This window comes from Hoplias malabaricus, chromosome 1, assembly GCF_029633855.1.
Source record: "Hoplias malabaricus isolate fHopMal1 chromosome 1, fHopMal1.hap1, whole genome shotgun sequence".
Taxonomy (NCBI): Eukaryota; Metazoa; Chordata; class Actinopteri; order Characiformes; family Erythrinidae; genus Hoplias; species Hoplias malabaricus.
Genome location: NC_089800.1, coordinates 38,186,962 through 38,208,468, shown reverse-complemented (window position 1 = coordinate 38,208,468; position 21,507 = coordinate 38,186,962). Strand labels below are relative to the sequence as shown.

Genomic DNA, 21,507 nt, shown 5'->3' with positions numbered 1-21,507 from the left:
CTGCATCTGAAACAGCACTTTCACATCAACCAATGTCACATAACATATGTAGACATCGGAACAATATGAACGAATATAACCTCCCTACAAAACAAGTAATGCTTTTGAGCAAATTATGTTAATATGCCCTGAGTCAGATAAGTGAATGGTAAGCAACAGGTGAGTTACTAACCGTGCTGCAGCTTGTAGTCCAGCAGCTCTATGTATCTGAACCACCACAGTGACCACACGAGATGCCACCACACCACACTGCAAAGCAATGCTCCTCACTGGCCGAGTCTTGTACTGAACACTTACTTCAAGCAGGCCTGTAAATAAACATTATTATTCAAGTGAAGAACTTCAGTTCAGACTTTTACAGTGGTGTGCATGATCCCTTAAACACAAATCATATATTTATAAGTGAAATGCTCAAAATAAAATATTCACAGACCCTGTCAGTCAACACTAAAGCCAAATTTTGCAAAAAAGTTAGTTGTAGTTGGTGCCCTACAGATTTTAACCTCTTTTATATTAAAAATCTAGGAAAGGTTAGATTAGAAGGTAAAAATGTGACACTTCTTCGAATGACTTTAAAGACCTTTCGTTAAGATGAAGTGTAGGATTTGCGTAAATAATGACTGGAAAGTTGGAACTGTGGTAAAACCATATAACAGCTGATATTACCTGATATATTATATATATATATATATATATATATATATATATATATATATATATATATATATATATATATATATTACCTGATATAAAATGTGTGGATCTTGAATTATGGTGGCACTGTCACAAATATTTACTTGTGTAATTTCTTCCCCCAAAGTAAACCTGTTTGAAGTGATGAAACGATGAGTGGACCAATAGAAATGCTCCCGAATGATGTAGAATAAAACGTTTTACATTGATTTGCATTGAAAGTGAAGGTTTTTTAGTTCTCCTGCATGTATGGAAGCCCGTTTCCACATAAGTCAGTATACTGAGATGGCATACTATAATATAGACAATATTGACTTAACATCTCAAAATAATGAGATATTATCTCAATATATTTACTTAGTTTCTCAAAATATTGAGATAGCAACTTGCATATTAATGGAAAAAAATTGGTGCCATTGTTTTTTTCCATTTTATGTGGCAGAAAGGGGCTTCCATAGAGATACATGTTTTTCTTTGACAGTATTCTCACAATCCATCACTACACGAGAGACAGTATAAATTGCTAAACGTCAATAACACTGTGTACTTCTTTTCAGGCAGTTCAAATTTGTACTTGTGCATAACAATGAACAGACATGATTTGGCTGGCACCCAGGTATTTGCAAACTGTAAACCTGTTTTTATTTAAATACATTGTTAAAATTATATATTTTATTAGTGAGTGTTTTACGTAAAATTGATTAAATATTGCTTTTGAAAATGTATATTAAACTAACAATTCACTCAAATTAATAAACTGGCGAAATTTTTTTGAACATTTTGAAAAGTCAAGTATCCACAAAACCTTCCTGCTCAGGGCCCAGATTTCAAAAAGCAACTTGGGGTTAAAATACGATGAACTGGTAGAGATTGGTAAGTGCAATGTTCACACTACCATTTAAAAACCATCAGAAAGCTAAGATCATTCTAAGAAGCACAGAGAAGAAGACACCTGAGGGCTGAGGCTGGACATCAGATGGCATGTCGATTCTTGGGATTAGCGGGAGGGAGAAAAGCTGAGTTTCTGTTTGTCCCTTTCTTTGCATCGTCACCATGGCACACAGCTTAGCCACAGGCAGCACTCCTCTGGCTACCAGCTGCTCCCGAACATTTGGGTAATAATACCTGCCAAAATTTCACCACATGAATATTCTATTTGTTTTTTAGTTATTTTCCTGGTTGCACAGCACAGTGAAAATTAATTAAAATAAGTTCCCTGAACCCAAAATTGGTCATATGTATTTTTATATTTAATATCGTGTCAAGAATCAATTGACCCAGCAACAACAGCAATGCCAGGTGTAGGGTGTGTTCAGACTAGTCAGCTTTGGATAGAATAAAATGAACCCTGGTGAGATTGCTCTGAGCAGGTTCATTTCAAGTGTGAATGCAACATGATCCAAAAGCATAAAAAAAAACAACCAGTATGCAATATCCCATGGTTTATATATAATTGCTATGCGAGGTAACAGAGTGCATTAAAAACAAAATGTGATGCATTTGTTCGTGCAGTGGAGGATTTTCAGGTACTGTCTTGACTCCTTTTGTCCATTTCACCATTTTGTCTAGTTGGTAAAACGACCTCTAGGTAAACACACACAACCTTGCATTAAGCCGAGCTGGCCACTCTGATGACTGGTTCGCAAAATGAAATGATTTTCTTGTTTGGTCTGAACACACCCTGAGACTGCAATACATTGTTGAGATTTGTTCCTTTCCATTTGCTAACTAGACCCAACACTGACATTCCCAGACTTAAGATGTCTAAGGCTATAGATATGTTATAACTCTGGAAGAACTGGACTGACCAATAATATCACCAAACTTCAACCTCATTTGTACCACATAATTGTTGTATCACCAGTACTATCAAAAAACCTCAACTTTTCTTGAACCACATGAATACATGTCAGAAAATAGATGATGCACGAAATATGTTTTTGTCTAGCGACTGTAATAACAATAATATTAAAACACTGAGTGACCTATTGTATTTTGTCCAAAACAACATAATCCAGAGTTTAACTAGCCTGTATTTTACCTGCACCACACTTCAAAGTGGATTCCCCCTCTGCTGCTAGGTCCCTTGCTGGCCAGAGAGCTGAGCAGTACTCTCTGCACAGGAACAGCAGGAGGGGTCAGGAGTATGTGAGTCTCACAATGTCCAAACACAGGATCAGGCACACACAGAGTGGGTGAAGTTCGAAAGGACTTCAGACTTACACCTGTGGGAATAACATGAAATTATATTGTGGTATGTGAAATAGATACGCACACCCTAGTCCCTAAAAGTTAAAATTTTCCCCAACTTTCCCCAATTTCTCCTAAATGTATTTGATCAGCTAACACCTGTCTGGAGTCAAGTGCTTCTATATTCTTCCCTGTATGGGGGAATCTGCGGACTGGGAGGGTTCTGGAAGCATTTTCTAAATAGAACTCAGGTGAAAAATAACTAGGTGAAGGGCATATCCTCTGAGATTATAAGTGAAAGATCTTCTATTGTCATTATATCTTGACCACTCAAATACTCATGCACTCAGTCCATCAAGAAAGACGTTCTATAACATGCTGTGCATGTGAGGTTAATACATTAAGAGGTATGATATGATCTAAATAAACTCTGATTTTGGAAATATTTCATTCTTGAAATAGTGAATCCCAGTACCTCACTGTATGTTTTTTACACCAGTTGAAAATTATATGTAGTGCAGTTTAAACTACAGATTATCTGGCAGCTGCTTACTGCTCTCCACAACATGTGGGTCGATGTCCCAGCTGGCATCATCTTCCTGAGTGGGAAATGAGTACTGGATGAAGCAGTCTGCTTCCCCCCACACAGTGGACTGTAGTGGCATCAGTCCTTTAACCTTCTCCACCCGCACCAGAAACACATGCTCATTAAGAGCCTTGGCAGGAGGGGAAGTATTTGCCTGCACAATGGTTAAATAAGTAAGATGTTAAACTTTCCCAGTACAGAAGCTTATATAAGCTGTCAAAGCCCTTGTTCAGCATTTTATATGGTAGTATGTAAATCTATACCGTCAAACATAAAGATAAATCATTAACCTAAATAAGCAGGTATTATAACTTTCCACCCATAAATGAATTTTATACCTTCTGTTTTATTGTTTGTTAATATTGATATTAAATATTTTTCCACTGTATCATTTTGGTTTTATTTGATTAAAAATTGAGCAAGTATAGTTGAACCTGAAAATTGACATTAAAATGCTTATCCCTATACAAGACAGACTGTACCTTTGTGTCTGGCTTGTGGTCCAGCAGGTGGACTGGTCTGGGCTGCTGAAATACAGAGGTCATTTCCTCATCTCTCATGCGCTGAAGGGCTATGATCTGCTGAGTAAGACCCATAGCCAAACACACTCTCAGACTACCACGAGTTTCACCTGAGAAGATGTCCACTACTGGCATGTAGCTGTCCACTGCCAACACTGGATATTGAGCATTCAGTAGCAGTTGGGTAATCTTAGGGTCTCTAAAAGAGAAAGTAAATGTTGCCTTACTATAAATAATTTAAATAAAATGTAAACTTACTGTTTATATATATATATATATATATATATATATAGCAGTGGTTCTCAAACTTTTTAGGCCAAGTACCACCCATTATCAAACCAAAAAGTTCCACCTATGGTTTTTATCACAGAAACGTGCGCCCCTGGTTCTTCCTCTGTTCCAGGGGCATAAGGAATTGAATTTTTGCATGTTTTGGTTGTTTTTTTATTTACTTGAAATTTGCATGCTTAACACAAAATTATCTAAAATAATTATTAAAAATTACGCTACAGGTGAAAACAGCATGGCGCTTGAGGCAAGTGCTATCATTGGCTCTCTGCGCTTGTATCAGTTGGTAAAGGAGGGGTGGTGCTGTGTTAAACCTTGCTTAAGGGCTGTAATGGTGCAAAGAACGGCCACGTTTTCCTTAAGCCAAGTGTTTTCTTTTCTCTTTTGTCTTCACGTATACAGAATTCTCACCTAGATTTTCTCTATGGTTGCCTCTGGATTTAGACCATCTGGTCTTACTTATTACTCGGGCTTGGTCTCAGCTTGTTTTTCTCGTTTTTGCTTTGCCCTTTTTAATGATAAAGTCTGTCTCTAGCCTTTGCTTACATCCAATTAAGCAACTGAATCTGGGTTTCTTTACACGGATTTCACAAAAAACTGGGGGATTGCGTACCCTCCCTGGAAAAAAAGGGCAGAGGAACGCTGTCCCGCCATCCGCCGTTCCCTTACAGACGTAATCATCTACGGTGTTAGCATTGCTCCTTTTATTTTTCTACAACACAAATGAATTTCATTGGGGCATAATTATGAAAACTGTGAAACATTATGAAATTTACACATAAAAAGTTTAGATTTTCAGTTATGAATAAATTCCTTAAATAAGTAGTAAATGTTTCGAGGTCATTTTGTGTACTTCTTGCTGCTTCACATACCTCTAGTACTAAGCGTACCACAGTTTGAGAACCACTGATATAGAGTAATACATATACTTAATTATCCTGAGGTCAACCTGAAGGACATGTAGAACTGGTGAAGAGGTAGTTTGACCAGCCCAAGGAGTTTATCATTATTGGAGTGACTTGCTCTCAACCAGACTTCTATGACCATCACATTATTCTTCATCCTCTCCAATAATCTGGAATCGAGCGCTACTGGTGCCACCTGCAAGACCACATTTTATTTAGTGCTGCCACCATTAACGTGTTAATGCATGTGATTAATCTGAAAACAGTAACAAATTTTGCCTAAATTCCCTCCCATAATTCACTCGTTTTAGAGCCTAGTGAAAATATTAGCAGTTTTATTAGGCCATGTAAACATCTCAAAACATCTCTACTGTTAATTTCACAATGTGAATTTCATTACTTTTATTTGAAATATGGATTAAATCTCAACACTTTCTCACTCTATTTCTCTCTCTCTCTCTCACACACACGCACGCACGCACGCACACACGCACACGCACGCACACGCTGCAAAAGTTTGACTTTTTTCCCCCGGTGATGGAATATGGAAATGATTTGTCTGAGCTGTGAGCTGCATGCTGCAGTTTTCTCAATTATAAACTTTACTCTGCAAAATAAGAGATTCTAATTCAAATATAATAAAAGCTACTCTGAAATTGTATAAACAAGTCAAATTAATGGTTTCCGCTAACTAGTTTGTCACATGTATACCACACTACAAGTTTTTTTAATCTGCCTTTGAAAAAACAAGGAAAAACTAGCATTTCAATCTGTGATTATTCATGAATAATTACATATTTGTCGTTTTGATTAAAGCAACTATTTTTTACTGATTTACATCACTAATTTTATTATATGTATTTAAATATTTAAAAAATATATACATGCCCCACACCTGAAAGGCATTAGGATGGCATTATTTCCAATATATTCAGCAACAAAATTGCACTTACCTGAACCAAGTTGAAAGTTGGATGTGTCTGACCCCAACTGACCACAGATCGTGTGGTTTCTTCAGACCCAAACAGCTTACAGTTTAAGTAGATGTTGGGCTGCATGGGTGCACAGTTGAAATCCTTCCCATCAGGCACTATGAGAAGTGTATGGAGTAAAATGTCAATCTCTTCCTTCTCTGCACCCTGAGAGAGTTTGCATGGGGTGTTTTGAACTCTGCTTTGAGGGGAAGTGGACTGGGACCTGGCCTGAGGAATCAGGATGCTCCGGACTGGAAGAAGTGTTGATGGAGATGGGTCCCTTCTGCGGTCACTTTCCAAAACATGTGAAATGTTGCCATTGCACTCATCAACTTGTGGTCCAGCAGAAGCATCTACTGCATAGACAGGACCTCTTTGTGGAGAGCTGCCTGGACTCAGCACTGTCTTCTCTGACCTGCTCTTGGTGGAGAAATCTTTCTTGTCAGCTGCCAGCTCAAATGAGACCTTCAAGGAAACCATTCATTATATTACTATTTCAGAGAACCACTGCAAAACATGCAAAAGTTATTTGATAGCAAATAGTATTGAAAAAGTATTTAAATTAGTCTTCCATCTTGAAAGGCTGTAATCTGTTCTTTTGCTGTCCATTCTGCCATTTATGTGTATTTGTAAATGTACATTTGCTTTCGGAAGGCTTTCCGTGAAATTTCATTATAATCATGCATCACTGACAATTTACTTACTCACTTTCAAGTGTTTCTAGTCTTCTATCTTTTGCTGAATATCAATTGACTGATAAATTATTTAAAAAACTGAAATTATTACTTGCTTTATAGATTAATATTTTTATTACTTGTGACAGACTAATGTCAATATTTTTGTTACTTGATGGGTTGAAAATGTAAATAGCTCATACAGTTCCAGTTCCAGTTTAAGCAGTAACTCTTTCAGTTTAGAAGATCAATGTAACCAATCTATGTCGTATATTTGAAATATCAACTCCTCTAATATTTAATTACATTTTCAATCTAATATCATGTAAATTCTATAGGAAATTAGGTTTACATTAAATTATACCCCTAGTAACAAGGCTGAGGTGGTATCTTTTTCCCTGGAAAATGAAACAAACCCCCTTGACTTTGCTACTACTAAGGATATTTTTTCAATATAAAATGGAAGCTTAGTGGTTACATTACATTCAGAGGTCCAATATCATGTTTGTCTTTGTCTCTGTCTAAGCTTTGGACAGGAAGAGCAGCGGTGATAGTCAGCCGGTCACTTAGAAGCATAGAGCGCAGGGGGAAATCTGCAGTACCTATAGGAATAGGCTGAAACAACAACAAAGATCTTTTACACACAATAGCAGAACTGTCTACAATGCATCAGACAGGGAAAGACAGCAGTGCAAAAAACCCACAAAAATGTTTTTGAAGATTTGTCCCACCTTGTGGAAATATTGGCCCTCCCCAAGAGACAAACAGTGACTGACCACACAACATTGTACATGCAATATGTCAAACTGCAGTACAAAAAGTTGATGTGAAACAAAACATCCAAATGTTCTTCCACCAAAAAACAGGTTCTTCTGTTTCCACCTCCAGGATCTGTTTATCTATTTACAATACATACATTGACATATGATGTCTACCCATTTCTCTCTGGGTTGTTTACATTCAGGATCTCTGTGTCTTTTAAGGTGGAACGGTATGTTTAAGGAGGAAAAACTATTGTTGTTTGAACGTGGCTGAAGATTAACTGGTCTGTAAGCTTTTCCTCACTGTTTGAATTACCACAGAAACTAATTTTTAACTTGAGTTGTTTACTTTTGAAGCACTTCCAGTAATGCACCCGAATTTTGAGACGTTTTGAGAATTTGTTAAGTGCAGCTCTACAATTCACATTTACCACAGTACCACTGCTCTACAAGCACTAAAAAACTAAAGAATGGCCTGCTTACCTTCTTTTGATAGCTTTTCCTACTATAGAGTTTGAACGTGAGGCTTGTGTCCCACCATTGTTTGATGGTGGGCCCACTGAAGTGCACTGGAAAGACACTTCGCTGCTGAAAATGAACAACTGAAAAGAAATATTCAAAATGATTTCTTTACCAACTTGATAAAACTGCTGCCATTTTTTACAACTCAAAAAACATAAAACTCACCTCCTTCCACAACTTTACTGGAGACCACTCGCGTGACCTCTGAAGGCATTGCCAGCCCAGTTTCATTATTGATAAGTGATAGTGGAAAAAGATATTCCACAAAATATGAGCTACAGAGGAGAGATGATTAGATAATTACTAGTGTGAATCATTCCACAAGAACCAAACCACTACAAACTGCAGTCAAGAGTATACCATTTCTTAGTGGTAAGGGGTCGAGGTGGTCTTCCTTTCCCTGAGAGTCTCCATGACGTAGTAGAGGTGACATCTGTGGGAACTGATAACTGAAGTATTATTCTGGCCAAATGAATGCTTCCAAGAAGTGCAATCCTATCCACACTGAGTCCAGGGAGTGCCTCCTGAGCTTCTCCAAGCTGCCCAGAATCTGAGTTAAGTCTTTCAAAGGATACAGGAAATTTTAATGTATAAACGGTGATATATTACATTTAAAGAAAATCACTTTCTGAGTACATTAGCACATTACTTTGCAGATCTGGAGCTCCTACCAACAAAAAACTATGCAATAAACAACCTAGTTATTATATTGTGATCTGTCCATAACTTATGTAACGTATGCAGTTCCACAATAACTTTCCACATAACATATGTACATAACGTAAGTCTTGAATCCTCTTCTGAGACTCTCCAATTACAGTACACATCTATAAGGTTAAATTGAGCAAAACCTAGTAAACATAAGCACACGAAAATAAGAGTAGTATTTAAATAGGGCTAAAATGAGAATGGAAAATATGGAACATTGAAATTGGAAACCAGCGCTTATGCTCCATGTGCCTCACGTCTAAGCTCTGGCATTTGGAGAAAACAGAAGCTAATTCTGATTTAGAACAGGCATTGAAACTGGTCATTCTGAACAGGTCTGTTTAAACAGGGTAAAAAGTGCTGAGCTGTTTGACTCTTGTGGTATTTTGACCAAAGCACGACACCTACGTTTTATTAAGATTCCAGAGAACTGTGTAAACTTGTGAAAAAGGGGTATAACATGTCCATTATAAAGGACAATGTGATTAAGCCATTATCTGTTATTAATCAGTTGATAAGAATGACCATTTCAGCAGTTAGCAATACTTTTTTTTATATATATAAAACCAACCTGGCATTGTTTTCTAAATTATGTTTCCTCTGATAATCTTCGTCTTTTGTACTCAAGTAGCTGTCAGACCCCTGAAAACAGAAAACAAGAAATTAGTGAATACAAGTGGATCTCAGCAGTGCACAAATTACATGGGTCCAGGATAAAGCTTGAATACTACACTATATTCATATGGTAGAATCCCTAAAAAAGAAGCTTCAGGTTACATTTTCTCAAATCCATGTTGTATACAACTTAGTGAACACCCTACTGAGTACAATACTTCACCTTTAACATGGGTTGTGAGCAGCACAAAAGGTAGAAATTGTATAACAAGTCAATATTTTGTCATATTAATAATAATAATAATGAGCACAGGACTTACTGGATTTTTGTAGAACAGGTTCTCTAGTAGGCTCTGGTCATATTGTGGATCACTAAGTTCACTGCCCATGAGCACACTGCTGCAACCTGAGAGAGAGCCTGGGGGGGAACCATCTCCATCCCATATGGGAAGAACAGACCCACTCCCACTGAAAACAAAAAAGAAAGAGGTGCTAAGACATATATTTTGCCATTATGTTCAAATCACAACCATGGGTTGCAGTCATGTGATTGTTTTGGCGTGGGCATCATATTTGGGAGTGTCTGGTTTTAGAGTGCAGCACTAATATAAACAGATGGGAAAGATGGATACATCTCACAGCTCCCCTCCCTGCACTGAACAGAGTCTTATAACACTCAGAAACACAGATGCCCATTGCCTCTTTGCGTCAGGGCGCATAGGGGATCCCACAGTGTAGGACAACAGGGGGAAAAAGACTTTAAAATGTTTTAGCCACATTAGCATTTTCATCATAAAAACTAACACGTCAGACACATTTCTCTCCTCTTCTGTCCAAAATCTGAGTGTGTTATTCTTTGACACAGATCATATACATAGTTTCAGACTACAGACACAAGCCATATATTCTTTTGTCTTATTCTTTTCCCCCGTTGACAGGGTAAATAATCTGATCCTGCTGTACCTGTGCTCTGAGGGTGGAACAGACTTTTGAAGGACTGTCTAAATTATTCCTCAGGTTTGGTTTGAAGTTTTACAAAGTACTTCTCCTTGTCTGAAAGTGTGAATGATCAGAGATAGGTTTCCATGCTGCATTGGAGCTGAATCCCAAATGTCTCCTACCTGTAGGGCAGAGTTCGTCTCTGATAAATAATGGTTTCTGCACTCACTTGGTGTGTTGTATCCAGTTTCCATGTTGAAAAAGAATGTAATTACAGTCTGTATTATTATCTGTGATGTATCTGTATCTATGTAGGGAGTATGGAGATATTTTGGGTCTACTGACTGACACAGAAGAACAGAGCTCTGTTTACAAATGTGACACAGATAATGCGTCAGGGAACCATACTTATATTTCTTTCATTTTAACATCTAAATGAGGACTATAACTGTAGACAGAAAAAAATAAAACCATTTAATATCACAATTAATATCACAGTTCCTATTTGAGTTATGTGTTTGAGTAACGAGTAAGTACCTAACTCAGCTACTCTACAATTTGAAATCAGCTGCAACCCATGGATAAAACAGAGTTTACATCATCTTTTAAGTTATACAAAATTTCACGTATGATACCTAGTAGTCAGGCCTCAATACATTGAAATCAACAGTGAAGCACCATGCTGAAACTAAGAGCAATACCCAGATGCAATGCACTTAAAATTTAAATCACACACAGCCTTTAACATGGCTTACTGGCAAATGAAATAGATTTTACTCTCAGCTTTCCTGTTTGAAAGAAATTACCTACTATTACCAACTACACTGAATGCTCACTGGATTAGGAATACCTACCTTGTTTCTACACTCATTGTTAATTCTCTCAGCTCCACTGTCCACAGAAGCACTTTGTAGTTCTACAATTACAGAGAATCGTCCATCTATTTCTCTGCATAATTTCTTATCCCCAATTTCACCCTGTTCTTAAAGTGTCAGAACCCTCACAGGAACACCACAGAGCAAGTATGATTTGGGTGGTAGATCATTCTCAGTGCTACAGTGACACTGAAGTGTTAACGTGTGTTGTGCTGGTATGAATGGATCAGACACAGCAGTTTTTAAACACTGTCTGCACTCCCTGTCCACTCTAGACACACCTACTTTGTTGGTCCACATTGTAGATGTAAAGTCAGACAATGTAGTTCATCTGCTGCTGCAGTTTGTGTTGGCCATCCTCTAGTCCTACATCACTGGACACAGGATGCAACCCACAGGACACTGCTGGCTGGATATTTTAGGTTGGTGGACTGTTCTCATCCCAGCAAAGATGCTACAGGCTTTAAAAACTCATGCAGCACTGCTGTGACTGATCCACACATACCAGCACAGCACAAACAAAACGCACAACGAGTGTAGATACAAGGTATGTGTTCCTAATCCAGTGATTGTTCAATATACAGGTGTTACGGACTAATATTCTTGTGTTATTTCTAGTATTTGAGGTAAAAAAAAAATGAATTTTTGAAAATCTAATTGCTTGATGTACAATACCTTCCCAGCAACAGATCCACAGGTGTGTCATGTGTGTCTATGCTCTCTTTCTTGAGGAGATCTGAGTCATGAGATGAGTGCTGGTGGTCTGGGTGTAGAATGTTTTGCAGCAACTGCCCAGATGTAGGTGCAGGTGGCCTACAAATAAAAAAAAATACATTTAAGATATCATATAATCTCCATATTCTAGTCTTTCTGTAGTGTGAAACATCAAAAGATACAGAGGGGCATACAATAATGGTGGGGCAGCAATGTTGTCTCTTGGAAGTGGCAAGGGAGTGTCCTTCAGAACGTCAGAACCTACATTAGACTTCAACGATGAGACCACCATGGCATTCCTGAGCTTGCTACCACGTTCAAGAAGGACTGTGAAAAAACAGAATAATGTACTCCAGTTTAAATTTCATTAACAGGTGAGTGTACCTGAGCAATCTGTAATTTTTTCAATTTAACTTTTTTTATGTTATGACCATTATACTGAAAGCTAGTGGCCTGTATGTATCAGAAATCATTACTATTTTTTTTTTAACAAGGATGCCCCAATATGGCAGGATTATCTGTATGGATAATAAACAGGTTAATTTAGGTACTATGAAGCAATTTAAATTTTTATTTATTTCATGTAAGCTGCATTTTATTAAAATGTCAAAATAATCTCTTTAATAAATATTGTTTGTCAGTTTGGTGGGAAAGGTTTATTTAAAATATTAGTTCACCACCACCAGATACCACCATCACCATCAAAACATTTTAATGACAAAAACCTCTTTATGAACCATACCAGACAGAAGATCAACAGAACCATGATTGTCTACTAAAGGCATGCCGGCATCTGCAGCTTGAGGTTCATCAGACCATGGCTTTTCATGCCCCATGATGTCACCAGGCTTTGATGGTGACATGCTTCTGACAAAGTGTCCTCTTTCTTGGAAATATAGGTCATCCTTTCCTCTAAAATAACAATCATCAAAAGTATAATTACAACTAGATGCAGGCAACAGGACAAATTGCTATTGTTATGCTGATAAAATTCTATTCCTGTGATAAACACTTCTCTTTTCTGAAAATAACTGTGGATATTATCTGTGGAAATGGTGCAAAAGTTAGTCCTATCATCTGGGGATTGCAGATTCAATTTTCTGTGGATGCTTCAAGCATCTGAGAACAGGAACCCCCCCCCCCCCCCCCCCCCCGCCTTTTCCACTTATCACAGAATACAGAGTGCTAACCACTCGGGGCAATTGATCTGGGCACTTTGTGCTCTCCTCTGGGTGGTTGAATGATTTTAATTTTTTTTATTGGTTTTGAGGTTCATAAGAGCACTACTGTTTTAATATTACATTTATATGTAAAAATGTAGATTTGTTGGTTCACCTATTCATTAATTCATTCATTATCTGTAACCGCTTATTCAGTTCAGGTTCGCGGTGGGTCTAGAGCCTACCTGGAATTATTGGGCGCAGGGCAGGAATACACCCTGCAGGGGACGCCAGTCCTTCACAGGGCAACACAGACACATACACACATTCACTCACACCTACCAACACTTCTGAGTTGCCAATCAACCTACCAACGTGCGTTTTTGGACTGTGGGAGGAAACCGGAGCACCCGGAGGAAACCCACGCGGACACGGGGAGAACACACCACACTTCTCACAGACAGTCACCCGGAGCGGGAATCAAACCCACAACCTCCAGGCCCCTGGAGCTGTGTGACTGCGACACTACCTGCTTTGCCATCGTGCCGCCCTCGTTCACTTATCTTGCTTAGTAAATAAAATATATATTTTTTTTCAATAGCATACACTATAAATCAATTCCTATCTGAACTACTGTGAAGAAAGTCAAGTAAATGATGTATACAAATATATTTGAATCTTTGTTTTTTCTTTGTAAAATTAACTGAATAAAAGCAGCTGATATTCTCCACATGTACAAGTGGTTGAACGGAGCAAATTCCATTTCCTTCTGAAGAATGTGGCAAAAATGCCCAAAACATCAATTCAGACAAAAGGAATTTGTACATACAAACCTTGGTGTGCTATTGGAACCTTCCCCAATCAGTCCTTTTCCATTTTTATTTGGACCAAAGTGAGACACAAGAGGGTTTAGCAAGTTTTGGTCAGTTTGACCAGGAGCAGACAATGCAGCATCAGTGCTCAGATCCGTTGTTGGCAATGAGCTGCTGCTGTCATATGTTTCTGTCAGTGGCTCTAGTGCAAGCATAACCTATAGAGAGGAAAAAATAGAAGCATTTAGAAAAGAATATATATATATATATATATATATATATATATATATATATATATATATATATATATATATATATATATATATATATATATATATATATATATATATGGGCATTGTAATGTTCATAAATAATCCTGAGAATTGATATAGTAAACGAATGTGGTCCACTCACCTGAAGTTCCCCAAGTTTTTCAGATGTTGGAGACACCAGGGTAAAAAATCCATTAATGGAACTAGAGAGTGATAATTTAGCAATTCCTGCTATTTGAACTCTTGCTATGGGTAAGTGATCAGGCTTTGTAAGAACATCCAGAACCAAGGAACCCATATCTGTAAATAGCATATAAACATATGTCAATATAAAGATTCACAAGAAAACACTAAACAATCCATTTTTAATGCCGAAAATCAACAACAACAAAAACAAAAAACTGTTGTAATAACTGTCTGTAGACTTGAACTTAAGTTACCTGTCAAGTAAGAGATAAACTGCTTGGGTCCACATCGGACTGGGAAACGGCTCGTCGATTTTACATCTTTCTGCCGAGTGAGCGATGTGTCTCTTGGACAGAAGACAGTTCCGCTGGTGGACTCTCCCCACCATCTCAAACGAACCAGGGTCAGTGGGGGAGGCTTGGTTATTGTCCATAACACTCTGCTTACTGTGGCCCTCAGGAAGCATCGCACCTGACCCTCCACAAGAGGAGGAATGCTCGTAGAAGGAGAAACATCACTGATGACTTGAAAACAAAAAATAAACAAGAAGTCTGTGTTTTAAGAAGGGAAAAAAAGCATTGCTTCACTGTATGTGAAAATCATGTATCTCCAAAACAAGAACTTTAAAAGAGAAGACAACATTTTTTTAACTTGAATACAATATAAAAAATTTTACAAAATGTTTTGGCTCCATTTGGCATAAACAACAAATTTCCAGTGTTGTAACCAAATATGAGAGTCAAGACGAGCAAATATCCTGTAGTGTGACATAATCAAAGATCGGTAATGCGGTGTCTGGAATCCCCCACAACGAAAAGTCTAGCACGTTACAATTTTTGGGATCTTTTCACTTAGTCATACATCTTAGACATGTTCCTTGATGATGACCAATAGGAGCTCAGAGTGCTGTCTGGCACACATATGTAAACTCAGAGAAGAAAAAAGAGGGGGGGCTGCTGCTGCAGCTGTCAGGTGGAACAAGAACACTGAGGTAATGCTCTAGACATGTTAACACATTATCTCAAGCTCCTTGCAGGACAGACAGTCTATTCTCTCCTTCTCAAAACACATGGGGACGGGTCCACAATCATGTTTTTTTTGGAACACAAAACCGCGAGCAGTCATGGCTTCTGTAGCCATGATTGACAGTTTATTGACCTGCCCCGCTGGGAAACTGAACTCACGCAATGACACGAACGAAGAATGGGCCGTGCCAAACATGCAGTGTTGCCAGTCTCTCGACCAAGATACGGCACAAATTTATATCGCTAATGTGACATAGTGAACATCTTGAAAGACAAATATATTGTGTAGCTTCTCGAAGTCTTATAGACACTCCCACACCATTAGATGGCCACCACTGGTCAACTATACATTCCCACTTTTAATTTAAACATCTTATGTGACTGTACTACTCCAGAATTGCTTCCTGTCACTGGAAAACTCTTCCCCCCACAGATCCATCAGTCTTCCTTCAGGTGCCAGCTTAAAACTCAGCTTTTCTCCATTGCATGTACAGATATGAAAATTCTGAAAATGCCTATATACGATATTATACATGTACATATCTGCTGATGTGAATATACACATTTATAAAATACAGAAAGATAAGATACCCCAGATTAATATTACTGACAAATGTAACTTTGATTTGTTTTAACAACCAACTGCGCACAAACAATAACAGAAAACTGTTAGCCACATTTATTTAGCTAACTGTTCTTTACAGAGAGTACTCACAGCTTTACAAGTTAAATTGAATTACAGATCTCCTCAAACTAATAAATATATTAATAATAAATAAATGAATGTTAACATATAGCAAAGGATAAAACACAAATAAATACCAGTAAACCTATAACAGTAGAATATTTCAACAATACAATAATACTGAAATAAGAGCTTCAGCACTGCCTTTGTGCTTCTCCACACTCAGTGGAGAAAGCCACTTTTTTTCTGCACGTTCATCAGTCTATTTTTCTTTTGTCACCCGATTTTTGTTGGGCATAAAATAAATGTGTCAGAAAGTATGGGTTTGAAACATCTGCAAAATCAAAGCATCAGCACCAATGCCAATAATCTTTGAAAAGTGATTATCTGCCGATACCGATATAACATTATCATCATACATCACTATTTCATTCATGTGTCTTTGTTATGTTGTGTCTGTTGTTATACTGTCCATATTAAATGTAACATGTGTCTCTGTGTTCTTGAAAAGCATTTTATAACTTGAATGTATTATTAATATTATTAAATATAGTATGCAAATATGGAGTTTACCCCCATTGCTGCAGTAACATTATTTACTCTTCTGGAAATGTGTTAATAGATGTTGGAACATCTTTGTGAGCATCTGATTTTAGTTTATCGCACATAAACATTAGTGAGATCAGGTACTGGGTTTGGACGACAAGTTATGGTTAGTTGCAATGGAACACAAACTCCAAACTCAAGGTTTTGGGGAGGGTTCCACCCAGTGCTGGGGGGCTTGTAACACTCTAGCCAACGCCTAGCATTGAGCATGGTGACCTTAAACTCATGTTTAGGTACTGCAGGGCATCCCATTTAATGTCATGCGTTTCTATGAATATTACACAACATGTAGTGATATGTCCACTGCTGAATATCTATGTCTGCAATCGGTGCATCTTAAAGTAGAGAATTTTAGCGATTATAAGGGTTGTCTTCAAACATTTGAACATGCATTGGTTCTCAATATCAATGTCGTAACTTCAAGCTAAATTTAGGAATGTTACGTAAATTCAACAAATAATCCAGAAACAAAGTAAACCAAAAGAAGTGGAAGCTTTTAAAGCCGAAACCTTAGAAAAATACTTTAAAATCTTACGTTGAGGTACTATTTAAAGTGTTCTCTTGGCTGTTGTATCAGAGAGTGAATGTGACGGTTAACGGTTAAATTAACTTTAGCTGTCAACAAAGCTCCTCCGGCGGCTGAGGAGGTGAGTTTTCACAACTGAGATTAACTGAGTTTATAACCCAAACTTACATTTCTTTCTGCTAATTCCAGACTTGGTACGTTTGTTCTTCATCCCTGGCACTGAAACAGCAGATTTATAACTTTCACAGATAGCATTTTCATGTCTATTATTGAAGTGTACTCAGAGCGGAGCTCAGCAACGAAACAAAACACAACAAACCGCCACTACGCTGCTTCTGCGGCTCTGAACTCCACTGGCCCCGCACTCACTGCCGCCGTCTACTGGACGGGTTCCTGCAGGTTGTGGGCGTAATGGATCAGGCCGGAGAATTGGAGAATTGAGTCGCCTGGGGCTTGTGTTCTAGTGATGGGAATTTCGGCTCTTTTGGGGGAGCCGGCTCTTTTGGCTCGGCTCTTCATCAAGAGCCGGCTCTTTCGGCTCCTAAATGGCTCTTTGTTTTACCACTTATTTCCACTGGTACAGAACAATATTACCTGCATTTTACATGACTATATGGACAAAATATTATTGTTCAATATTAAAAATAGAGGCGCGGTGGCGCAGCGGGAAGTGTTGCAGTCACAAAGCTCCTGGAGTTTGTGGGTTCGATTCCCACTCTGGGTGACTGTCTGTGAGAAGTTGGTGTGTTCTCCTCGTGTCCGCGTGGGTTTCCTCCTGGTGCTCCGGTTTCTTCACACATTGGTGTCTGTGTTGCCATGTGAAAGACTGGCGCCCCCTCCAGGGTGTATTCCCTTACACCCAATGATTCCAGGTAGGCTCTGGACCCACCCCAACCCTGAACTGGATAAGCAGTTACAGATGAAAAATGAATATTAAAAATAATAAATAGTGTTGCAATGGCCAATTGTTTTTATGGCTGTCTTGTAATAACTCACTGATTGCACTCACACACTCAATTGTATAAATAACTGGATTTTTATTCAAACACATTAATAAAAAATCACTTGTAAACTCTGAAATATAGCCAATGAAACCCAAAAGGTAGGTATTACAAAATAGTTTATTAAATTAAATAATCACCCATTTCTGGGTAATAAAATAAACAAATACTCTGCAAAATGCAAAACAGCAGCATTCAACGGTAGTGATTAAAACAACCACAACTGTCAACAAACATTTAACTGACTTAACATTTTCTTCAACTATTTTTTGGAAGGCAGATTGGCATTCAGGAAAACCAAGTGTCTCAGCTTGGAGGGGTTGATCCGGTTTCTTCTCTCTGTTATTATCTGCCCAGTTTTTGAAAAGATACTTTCAGAGGGTACTGATGTTGCTACAATACACAGTCGCCCTGCCTTCACCTTGACTAGCCATGGGTAAACTGAGGCCTTTCACTGCCACCAGCTCAGTGGGTCTTCTGTTCTTGGAATAAGAGGCTCCCCAAGATAAGACCGTACTTCCAGCATTGCATCTACTGAGGGAACTCTTCTTGCAGTGTCCTCTGTGGCTCTTGAATCAACTAGTTTCCAAACAGCAGAATGTTGACCTTTGCTTTTTGTTCTCTGATTGGTTGAATGACAAGCCTTAGAAAAAAATGGCTCGGTCTTAGACGGGAACCGGCTCTCATCGTTCGCTTAAAAGAGCCGGCTCTTTGAACTGGTTCTTTCGCGACCGACTCATCACTATTGTGTTCTCGTGTTCTGAGTAGTTGCACAACATTGTCGAAATGTACGAGAGACCGTGTAGGGCAAAATACACTGAAAAACCTTTATGTGCACACTACACTGAAACACATAAACAATACGCCTGTATATCTCAGTGTAACTGGAAGGTAGTTTCTGAAGAACTGAGCATGCTCTGTAGCACAGAGGGAAATAATGATAAATTAAAAGTTTTTTAAGAAATGAACAAACATTTCCCCCTCTCAGTTTATATTGGTCTGTACAGGTGACAGAGCAGGTGCTGAAACACTGATGTAAAATGAATTAGAGAATGAATCTATGAATACAGGAGACCCAGTAAACTCACAGCAGTGCACATGACTGTGAATTTCGACCAAGTCAGCGCTGTGGCCACAGACTGCTGTGAGTTTACGGCAGTCCCCTGTAAAACCGAGAGGAGCAAATGTTTGTTAATTTCTTAAAAATCAAATCTCAAAGTCCAGGTGTTTAAAGTCTAGTTATTAAAAATATATATAATTTCTCTCTGTGCTACTGAGCATGCATGAGTCATCATACATTTTTCAGTGTGTTGTGCAAGTGTTTCAATGTATTTGCACTAGACGGCCTCTCAGAAATGTACTCCTTTGCACCTCTGCGCATGCTCAAAAATGTAATGTTTCTTGTGTTAAATCTGTTTTTTCTCAGGTGCATTACACAATCTTAATGTACTCATTTTTTGTTTGAGTGTACCAAAACTGTACATGGTGAACTAAATTATAAAACCATTTCTTATCACAGGGATTTAAATGATATTTTTTATTAGTGTGACTGTTTTAAACACAGTTTTATTTTCAAGTAATTATGTACAAGCGTGTCCTCAGAACCTGTCAATCCAGCTTTTATACACCTCTCAAAATGGGATTAAGTTCATCCTGGCATTTAATCTTGTCTAAGGGTTAGCTTGGATTATGAAATCCAGATCCAAATCTTTAGAAATAAAAAAGATTGCTATCTGCTTTTAAAGACACATTTTCAAGTTTAATCCCTCTATATGGCCTTATTCTAGTCCAGGGGTCGGCAACCTGCGGCTCTTTGATCCCTCTGATGCGGCTCAGCTTTTGAAAATAATTAATGAGTATTTAATTAAAACTTATTTTATTTTGGTTCGTTCATTTTCAAAATGTAATTCTATGAAGATTATGGCGATCTTGTAACATCTAAAATATTTTAATATTTAATATTTAAAATATTTTTCTCGCTCGTAATACACGTCACAACTTCCAATGTGCGACACCCGCCAGTGTGCGGTTTCTTGAACTTTTTGACAGCTGACTGCACGGCGCCAGTAAAATAATGACGGCACGCAGAGAGAGGACAGCATTTTTGTTTGCTGGCAGTGGATAATTTAAATTCGGCGTTTTTTTTCCATTACTACAAGGACTCAAATAGACATTGAGTATTTTACTTAACCTTTAAAACAACGTCTTTTTTGCGGAGTTAAAATGTTTTGTTGCATGCAGAAATGTTATTTCAATTTCTCTGTAGTCGTTCATTGATTTCATAAATGTAACACAGTATAGTTTGTTTATACATAGAACAAAGGCAAAAAAAAAAACACCTGTTATGCGCAGTGTTATTTCATTTAGAATTTCAAAAGGATTTTGTGGCTCCCAGTGTTATCTTTATTGTGTGAAACGGGTCCAAATGGCTCTTTGAGTGGTAAAGGTTGCCGATCCTTGTTTTAGTCAGATACATCTTGAAAAACAGGCCCCTATGGCATTGTTTTGTCATTCAGTGTGTTTTAATGTGAAGTGGTGCACTCTAGAAAAAATGAACATTTTTGGAACAATATAATACAAGCATATATTGTAATAAATGTGTATGAAGAAATACTTATTGTGTGGATATGTATTTGAGTGAGAATCTACACATTAAATTAATGTACATATACATACATACCCAAGCACACAGACACTACTTTTAATAATAATAAATAAATAAGCAAGAATTATATGCTTTATGAAGATGTGCACAATAATCGGACAGAAGATGTTTCTGTAGTGTATCAATTCAGAAATGTTCTTGATGAAATTTTCTTATTACCCCCAATAGCACAAATGCTATACGTCTGCTGGATATATCAAAGGTTGTCTGGAATGCGTATTTAGTAGAGCGTTTGCTCATCTGCAACACATCTCTGTTGGATCGTGGAAATTATTAAATGCAGCGTTCCACATCATAATCATACCTGCTTAGAGTAAAGTTTCTGATTACAAAAACAAACATGGCAACAGTGTAGAAGCTCTTAATGTAACGTCAGTAAGCGGCAGTGGTGTAAACGGAAGAGGTCTGACCATTACGTTTCTTGGGACATGTGGACAGAGAATTCTTTTCACTTTATTTTACAAGAGGTTGTGTTTTGCTTGAACTATCAGCTACACTGTTTTGGTTTATGTTGTATGAGGAAGTTAAAAGTGTTTTCTGTGTGTGTAGTTCCTGAGGATGCATGGGGAGAAAAGGCAGGGATATGTCAGTTCTACATCCCACA

The 21,507-nt window shown here is 37.9% G+C and overlaps 1 protein-coding gene across 3 annotated transcripts in view; it reads right to left on the bottom strand.

Annotated features, from left to right (window-relative positions):
- c2cd3 (C2 domain containing 3 centriole elongation regulator) overlaps nucleotides 1-17,673 on the bottom strand; it is a 33,313-nt gene extending 15,640 nt beyond the window's left edge. For 2 of the 3 annotated variants that reach the window (XM_066662468.1, XM_066662471.1), the window contains exons 1-20: nucleotides 17,406-17,556; nucleotides 14,650-14,919; nucleotides 14,352-14,509; nucleotides 13,959-14,155; nucleotides 12,708-12,877; nucleotides 12,160-12,292; nucleotides 11,927-12,064; nucleotides 9,758-9,905; nucleotides 9,394-9,464; nucleotides 8,475-8,675; nucleotides 8,280-8,389; nucleotides 8,076-8,194; nucleotides 7,315-7,446; nucleotides 6,137-6,622; nucleotides 5,228-5,379; nucleotides 3,952-4,189; nucleotides 3,437-3,623; nucleotides 2,735-2,918; nucleotides 1,646-1,818; nucleotides 173-308 (exon numbers count right to left, since the gene is read on the bottom strand). In XM_066662468.1, the coding sequence (XP_066518565.1) occupies nucleotides 173-308; nucleotides 1,646-1,818; nucleotides 2,735-2,918; nucleotides 3,437-3,623; nucleotides 3,952-4,189; nucleotides 5,228-5,379; nucleotides 6,137-6,622; nucleotides 7,315-7,446; nucleotides 8,076-8,194; nucleotides 8,280-8,389; nucleotides 8,475-8,675; nucleotides 9,394-9,464; nucleotides 9,758-9,905; nucleotides 11,927-12,064; nucleotides 12,160-12,292; nucleotides 12,708-12,877; nucleotides 13,959-14,155; nucleotides 14,352-14,509; nucleotides 14,650-14,919; nucleotides 17,406-17,448 (3,446 nt within the window). In that variant the 5' untranslated portion in view covers nucleotides 17,449-17,556. Of the gene's footprint in view, nucleotides 1-172; nucleotides 309-1,645; nucleotides 1,819-2,734; nucleotides 2,919-3,436; nucleotides 3,624-3,951; nucleotides 4,190-5,227; nucleotides 5,380-6,136; nucleotides 6,623-7,314; nucleotides 7,447-8,075; nucleotides 8,195-8,279; nucleotides 8,390-8,474; nucleotides 8,676-9,393; nucleotides 9,465-9,757; nucleotides 9,906-11,926; nucleotides 12,065-12,159; nucleotides 12,293-12,707; nucleotides 12,878-13,958; nucleotides 14,156-14,351; nucleotides 14,510-14,649; nucleotides 14,920-17,405 lie in introns of all 3 variants that reach the window. The other variant, XM_066662469.1, reaches the window with a different exon arrangement.
- Between the last annotated feature and the right edge of the window lie 3,834 nt (nucleotides 17,674-21,507).